Here is an 8403-nt window from a genome sequence, read left to right as displayed (position 1 = left end):
GGCTGGAGTGTTGTGGGGATCGAACTACAGCATCCTGAGGCTGACAGCTTTGTGGAAGCAGCCACTTAAACAACTGAGCTAAGGCCAGGCCCCTGGAACTGGGGATTGAACTCAGGTCCTTGCACTTCCCAAGGAAGCGCTTATTCCACTGAGCTATCTTCCCAGCCTTATATGGTCATTGTTTACATGAAGGGCTCTACAAGGCAATACCCAGGGCAGTTGATTGTGATAGGCTTAAGGAACCACCCAGACAAAAGATAAGGATCTGGCTTAGTTTATGTCTCATTTGGCTGACACCCTCAGACATACAGCCCTGGACACAAAAGGCCCAGAAGACCAGCTGATGCTGCTTATTTACCAGGTGCATATTATTACCCAGTCTGCTCCAGATATTTGGAAAAAGTTACAGAAACTGTTACAAATCCAACAATAGGAGTTAAACTTGGCATTCATAGTTTTCAATAATAGGATGAAGCTGCCCACAGACAGTGCCTTTCAGAATTCCAGCTGTTTGCCTCCACCCTAAGAAACCCACGAGGGGTGCTGCCTGGGCTCTCCAACCCAGGGGTACACCTCTGGGCCATGCTTCTAATGCTGTCAGCCTGGTCACTGGGCTAAGGAATGTCCAAGGCCTGGTATTCTTGAGGCCATGCCCGACCTGTGGGAGTATTCACTGAACATCAGACTGCTCCATGCTGGCGTCTGCCCCTGGTGTCAGCTCTTAGTGTCCCCAGCTGGCTGTCCCCCAGACTTCCTCAGACTGGCAACAGACCACTGATGCTGCCCAGCAGCTCTGGAGGCCCCTGGACCATCTCAGACCCTGAGCTTCAGACAGCTTGCAGTGGAGGCTAAGCCCATATATTTTATAATCAATAATGATGCAACTTGTTCTGCCTTGCCTTTTTTCCAAGGACCGATGTGGCCTCAAACTCAGTAGAATTTGGGTATTGATGGCAGTCTCCAGGCTTTTTAAAACTCCTCCAACTTGGTATCAATTAGGTGAACTTTTCTCCTACTCTTTTCCGATTGTTCCTACCTGCCCCATCCCCCTCCTCAGATGAGCTATCCTCTGACCATTCCTGGTGTTTGCCCTGATTTTCTTACCGCTCTCCTCTCTTCTTCTCTGCTCTTAACCGAAGCCCCCACTGCCTCCCCTGATCTGAGCCCTAGGTCACCTCTATCCTTCCCAGTGCCAGTACCCAGTCCCTGATCAGGCTTTCAGGGGACCAAAACCAATTATTTTTCTCCTGCTCCAACATGGTCTTTTGGTCCCTATCAGCTCTCCCTATAACACTCCCATTCTCCCCATTCAGAAAACAGATGGCGCACGTAGATTGGTGCCGGATGTGCCCATCTTCGCTTTCACATAGACAGACCCTGACACTGCCTGTCCCAACAGCTGACCGAGCCTGTCCTGCCGCAAGGCTTCAGAGACAGTGCTCCCTATTTCAGCCAGGCCTGGGCCTACACTTTGCTCTCCTTCTACCCATCTGATTTCCACCTCATACAGCATGTATACCGTCTCCTGTCTGAAGCCCCTTTAATGAATCCTTAGGACAAGATTTTCCAGCTCATACAGCACTTAGACATGAAGGGCTACCATGTGTCTCCATCCAAGGCTCAGATCTCTTCTCCATCTGCTACCTATCTGGGCATTATTCTGTGCAGACACACTCAAATCCTCCTTCCCAATTGTGTAAGATTAATTTCTCAAGATGCCAATCCCCATCAAAACATCTCTCCTTTCTTGGGGTGGTGGGATACTTCCCTCTCCAGGTTCCTGGCCTTGCCTTCCTTACCAAACCCTTGTAAAAGCTCACAAAACAGGACCCAGCTGAGCCTTCAGATAATGAGCACTTTTTTCACTCTTCTTTCAAGATCCTAAAAGAAGCTCCAAAAACAGCCCCAGCCCTGACTTCTTTGCACCCTTTCTGTCTATGTGCTGCAGAGCACGTTGCTTGCATGGTTGCTGTTCTGCCCCAGTGGTCAAGACTACACCAAGCTGCTCTCCTGTAGGAACAACTTGACCCTACTATCGGGTTGGTGTCCCTGCCTAGGAGTGGTTGCCACTGTGACCTTGATGCTTATGGAAGCTCTAAGAACTGCTAGAGACACACTGGTGGCTTATCCTATACTGTGGCCACCATCTGTGGGGTCTCATATCCTCATTACATCTCCCTCATCTTCTATCTGCTTTTTGGATCTTACAGTTCTGTGCACTCTTTTTTTGTTTGTTTGTTTGCATTTAGTACAGGGTCTACAGGGTCTCACTAGACAGATAGGACTCGTAGTGATCCTTCTGTTTTTAGCCTCCCAAGTGTTGGGATTACAGGCGCGTGCCACTATGCCCAGTCTCAGTCACTGTCCCAGCATGCCCCAGAGGCAGGACTGGCACGGCACACCAGGGATCCTACCCCGGGCCCTGTGTCTGCCTAAGCAGGTGCTTTAGTTCGCTGAGCTATCTGGCCTCTGTGCACTCCATAGAAACCCAACAGCGTCCCTTGCCTGGGTCCTGACTTTGATCTTGTCTCATTTCATACCAACTCTGTCTCATTCTGAGATGCCAGCTTCACATGACTGTCCTTTATTCACTTGACAGTCTCACCTTTTCCTTGTATTTCAGCTCTTTCCCCTTGTCTGCCCCATCACACTTGGTTTACCAATGGGAGTTCCTGTAAGGCCTCCGAACATCACCCACTATGGTGAGATACACAGCTCTCTCACGTGACTCTGTTAGGGAAGCCGCAGCCCTTGCCCCATCTGCCATCTCTCGCCAGGATGAACCGGCTGCTCTGATTCATGCTCTTCCACTGACCAGAGGCTTACAGATTGACAGCTGTATGACCTCAAGTATGCATTTGCCATACCTCAGAGTCATGCTGCCGTATGGGCAGAGAGAGGATCCTCATCTCTCGGGAGTCCTTGATCATTGATGCGGCCTGCATTAAGGCCCTTCTCCAAGGAGCTCTTCTGCCAACAGGGTGGCTGCACTTCATTGTAGACTCTCCAATCCCACAAATACCATTGCATATAAAACCACAAAGTTTAGGCCCAGCTAGTCTCTCCCACCATGCTACAAAAGGCCAATACTTTGCCCTTTCCTGCTTCACCCCTGCCCCTTCCCTCCCTAAGCACCAGCAAAGTCTAAACTACCCCACAAAGCATGGGTGGTTCCTAGATCAAGCAAAATTTCTCCTCCCCACCTCACAAGCCCGTGCTATTCTTTCATCTCTTCTTGACAATGTCCATGTAGGTTACAAGCCATTATCTCTTCTATTTGAGCCTCTTATTGCTTTCATTCCTGGGAGGCCCTCCTTGAGACTGTTCTTGCTCCATGCTCTGTCTGCCCGGGAACACCTCATGGGGGCCTAAGGGCCCTCCTTTCCCCACATACCAGGCATGGGGTTTCTCCCCAACCCAGGACTGGCAGATTGACTTCACCCACGTGCCATGAGTATGAAAGGCATCTCGTGGTCTGGGTCAACCTCTCTTCAATCATCAAACAGGAGGAGGGAGAGAAAAAAGAAAACAATGTGCCCTCCTCTGGGGGAGAAATCATGCAGAGTACAGGCACAGAAAGACTTGAGAGCAGAAGTCTGGTTTCCGTGCCAGCCATCACGTCCCCTGTGCACAAATGCACCCATAGGACGCCCACGCTCAGACTCCCACCCGCGCTGACCGCCTCCTTGTGCCTACTCTCCATCGATCCTCCAAGCAGCTGATTATAGACACTAAGAGATTTTTCCTCCATTGGGAAAGCCGCACCTCAGGCACTCCTCAAATTCCTGAAATAAGAAGGCCTCTTCAACCATTTATGGGCACTGTTTGGTCAGGCACATTAAATATTTGGGATAATGAAGACAGAAAATTTAAATTGATTAAGAATGCCAAAAAACTATTTAAATTTTCTGTCTTCATTATCTCTGCAGGACATCTACCTACTGTGCCTCCCCACCAACTGGACCGGGACCTGTACACTGATCCATCTCACACCAACTATAGACATAGCCCCGGGAACTGCAGCCTGCCTGTCACAGTAAAGGCCCAGGTTTGACAGCACAGGGCCATTTAGTTGATTATTTTCCTTGTTGGCTTGGAAATCACTGCTGCAACAGGGACAGGGACAGCTGGTCTGACAACCTCTCTCTCTCACTCTCACGCCTTGTCTCCAGAGCTATGTCAAAGCCTTGAGGAGATAGTCAAGCCCATTGTTACTCTGCAATCCCAAATGGCTTCTCTGGCATCTGTAACTCTCCAAAACCAAAGAGGCCTAGATCTCTTAATGTCTGAAAGAGACAGCCTATGAGTTCTAGGGGAAGAATGCTGTTTTTACACAAATCAATCAGGCATAGTGCAAGACGCAGCCAAAAGGCTTCCTGAAAGGGCCTCAGAGACTGGACTGTGCGTCTGACTCCTGGACTGTGATCTGAGATGGGCCTTTTGCTGAGCTCCTTCCCTTGCAAGGACCACTGGGTTATATAGTTCTCCTTCTCTTATTCAGGCCCTGTCTTTTCAGACTCCTGGCACAGTTCTTATGAGAGCGCCTCTGAGCAATGGCCCATCAGCAGCGGTTGTTCTCCTTCCCCGATACTAAACGGTTCCCCCAGGTTACCCTTCCCACTAGGTTGCCCACTTAGCCCATGTGTTTTGCACAGAGCAGCAATGAGAAGCGATGCCCCTCTCCCTTTACCTTCTCCTTTTTGTTTATAATAACAAAAAAACGGGAATGTCAGGCTCTACTCCAGCATGACTTTCCCAGCATCCAACCTGTTCATCGGCAGCCACATCGTTCTCAGAAAGAAATACAGCTCAGCACAGGTGCTGCTGTCCTCTGCAAGCGCAGGCTGTCGTCAAGAAGAGACACGCGGGAGCGTGGACCCTTCCAGCTCCAGGACCACTGATAACGTCCATGGGCTTGCACTGGGTGCTCTGAGAACTTCGACCACCGACGCTCACTCAAACCTCCTCACGTAATGTCCCTTGTCAGATCCCACCTTGTTCAAGCCCTCTAAAGGGCCCTCACTTTTCTTTGGTCCCCATGGATGGTCTTTTCACCCTCCATCACCTGTGTCTGGGTATATCTTATGCCTCGCTGCTTTCACAAAAGCCTGTTGCGTGGTCTCTGCCTCGCATCATTCATTCCATCTGCTTTCCCTCTTTCTTTCCCATCCTTCTTCCCTTGCTCCCTCCCTCCCTCCTTCCCACCTTTCCTCCTTCTCTTTCTTCCTTCTTTATATCTTCCTTCTTTCCTCAGCTATACTCCCAGCCCCTTTTAAAATTTTGAGATAGGGTTTCACTAACTTGCCCGGGCTGCTCTTGAACTTCCCATCCTCCTGCCTCAAGCTCTGGAGTAGGCGAGATTGCAGGTGGGAGTCATCACGCTGGGCTTGCTTTCATTCTTCGTGAAAATTTTCTAGCAATGCGTTTCCTGCCTTTGTACATACAGACTAGTAAATAACACGTGCAGCACAGACAGGTAGGTGGAAGGTTAGATGAATGGACACAGTAGGTCACTTTCCAAAGTGGACACCAGGGTTGGGGTCCTGTTCCCTCAGGACTTCTGGGTAACCTTGAGAAAGTCCCTCTCTGGTACCTCCCATGCTCTCCCCAGAGCCCTAGGCAAATGTGCATAAGAGAGGAGGGCAGTCTTTTGTAAACCAGGAAGCGCTGTGCACATACAGGGGTATAGCTCCCGAGGACTGCGGAGTAGGGTTGAAGGGAGGCAGGAGGGATTCACAGCTGACACTGGACGAAACACACACACACACACACACACACACACACACATGCACACGCACACGCACACGCACACACACGCTCATGCACAGTTCTCTGCTCAGAGAAGGGGCTCTGGGAGGGAGCCATCATGGCCCTAGTAGACAGAAAGTTCAGCCATAGCTTGGAGTCATGGGTCTGCACTGCTGCTGTCCCAGAGCTGGACAATCTCCCTGTGCCTTCACTCCCTCATCACAGCATGTAAGCATGTGTTCCTGTTCTTGTTATTGTTTGAAGAGACCGGGGGTGGGGTATGGGGTCCTTTGGAAGCGTAAGACAACCATGGCCTCCCCCCGCCGGCCTCTCTCACCCCTCACCCTCTATGATTACCCACTGTCCAGCCCTCCGCCTTGCGCTCCAGGACTCACTGGTCAGGGGGTCGATGCTCTGGGGGAACTGGTACTTCTTCCAGGGCCTGCGCTTGAACTTGCAGCAGAGCATGTCACAGTAGTGCTCCTCCACTTCTTCCACCTCAGCTGGCTTTGCGGCCGGGGCCGGCTCCGGGGCTTTCTTCACCGGGGCTGTAGGGTGACACTGGTGATCATCTGACTCAGGTCTGGGGTCCTAACTGCAGCCCTGGAGCCAGAACTGAGGGGTTCGTATTTGTTCCACACCTGCTGCAAGCTCCTTGTGAAGAAACCAGCCAGGTTCTGGCCAGCCCCACACCTGCTTGTATGTCTGGACCCCCTCATTTCTTCTGATGGGAACCCCACCATTTCTGTGGGCCACTCAACCTCCCTGTAAGCTGGGGAGGGGATTTGGGGTTCCACTCCTCCACAGCCAGGTGGGCCACCTCCAGCCCCAGACTCACAGGGCTTGGGACTGTCCTCATCCGAGGTGACATCGGGGTCAATGAGCTTCTCCTTCACCTTCTCCGTCCGCTCCTTGAAAAGTTTCACCAGCTCCTGAAGCCGGTCATTGATGATGGCACTGTTCTGGCTGGCCGTGGAGGCAGCGCGGTTCTGGCCACTGCAGGCACACCCTGAGGCTGAGCGACTGAGCGGGAGGGGACCCAGCACCCAGGCAGAGCTGGGCAGCCCCTGCGTCTTGCCTTCTAGCAGAGCCTGCAGGAGCTAAATCCTACCCTGCCTTCTGACCCCAGGAACCTCAGACGCACTTTACTACATCCTAGGAGCAAGTTCAGTGGCAATAACACCCAGGTGCTCTGGCCCAGCAATTAGAAAATGTACCAAATGTACCAAGTCCCCTCTGACTCAGATGGGCAGTTCTGAAAAACTGGTTAATCCCTTTGAAATTTAGAATTCATACAATTCAGTTCAGAGTTCAGCAAAATCAGACCATTAGTCCCAGCATGAGATATATTTCTTTTTTCTCTCTTTTGTGTGTGTATGTGTGTGTGTATTTCCAGGGCTAGCATGGCATGTGGTGCCGGGGATTGAACTGTGGTCCCTGGGCTTGCCTAAGCTTGCCTAAGCAGGTGCTTTAGTCCACTGAGCTATCTCCCTGGCCCTTACATGAGATACATTTGTGGGCAAAACAGAGAGGGGGACAAGGTTACATTATTGAACTCAGGAAAGAGCTGGTAGAAAAAGCAGTGTAGACAATTTATAGATCTCTTCAACTTACAGGACTTAAAGCTTATACACTGCCAGCAAAAGAGAGACAGCCAGAGCCAGATGCAGAATGAGTGGCCTGCTGACTTTCCACACTGCAGAGCACGCGCCCTGGGTGAGCTGCGATGGGTGGGTGGCAGGTGCTGCCTGGAGGGTCTCCACTGCACCCACTCAAAGCACAGAGAGGCCAGCCTACCTCTCCTCTCCTGCTCAGCCAGCTGGAGACAAGCACAAGGGAATTCTGAGTGACACGTGGTGCCCAGGTCCATGGAGACATGAACTGCACTCCTGTATCTAGTCTCTCCCACTGTAAACAGTGGTTGGGACGCGGCCACCCAAGCAGGTGCCACATTCCCCGGTGTGGCCATCTGCGCTCTCACCATCAAAATTGAGTAGATTATGGGACGCACAATTTAGAGCTTCCTTGCTGAATAGGCCTGGAGCTTTTCCTTTCTATTGGTGGTTGGTGGGACTAGGATGTCACATGAAGAAGGAGGCAGTGTCACCATCACCTGGATCCCTAAATGCCTGCATAGGGTGGGGCTTTCCACTAAGGTGAAAGTGCTATGCCTTTTTTTTTTTTTTTTTGGCAGAACTGGGGATTGAACTCAGGCCCTTGCGCTTGCCAGGCAAGCACTTATTCTACTGGGCCATCTCCCCAGCCAGTGCTATGACTTTGACATAGTAGATATCTTCTTCTCCTTCAGCTGCTGAACCTCTGGGGCCAATTTGTTATGCAGCTTTAGCTATCTAGCTATCACACAGGTCTCCGTGTTGACCACCTTATGCTATTTCAAAAGTAATTTTTAGAATAGAGGGATTATTTGTTCTAATAGTGTTTGTAAATAAGATATCATGTCCGCATCTTGTACAGCAATTAACCACTAGGAAGAATGTATGCAATGTGTGAATTATTGAAACTGTCCTACCAATTTGATTTGAAACTGTCTCATTGCTATTTTTTAATCAATAAAATTATGAAAAAAAGTAATTTTTATTATTACACCTGATTCCTGCCGTATTTCCTAATGCTAAGTCCTAAGCCCATCCCTAC

At 50.5% G+C, this 8403-nt stretch overlaps 1 protein-coding gene across 1 annotated transcript in view; it reads right to left on the bottom strand.

Moving 5' to 3' along the window:
* Window positions 1-8403, bottom strand: part of Cngb1 (cyclic nucleotide gated channel beta 1) — a 76527-nt gene that overhangs the window by 29233 nt on the left and 38891 nt on the right. Inside the window, exons 19-20 of the mRNA XM_004626047.1 lie at window positions 6587-6744; window positions 6144-6296 (exon numbers count right to left, since the gene is read on the bottom strand). Of these exons, the coding sequence (XP_004626104.1) occupies window positions 6144-6296; window positions 6587-6744 (311 nt within the window). The remainder of the gene's footprint in view (window positions 1-6143; window positions 6297-6586; window positions 6745-8403) is intronic.

The sequence above is a fragment of the Octodon degus genome, unplaced genomic scaffold (genome assembly GCF_000260255.1).
Source record: "Octodon degus isolate 3935 unplaced genomic scaffold, OctDeg1.0 scaffold00011, whole genome shotgun sequence".
NCBI classification, from domain to species: Eukaryota; Metazoa; Chordata; class Mammalia; order Rodentia; family Octodontidae; genus Octodon; species Octodon degus.
Note: the sequence above shows the minus strand (reverse complement) of the source record. Positions and strands in the feature narration are given on the sequence as shown.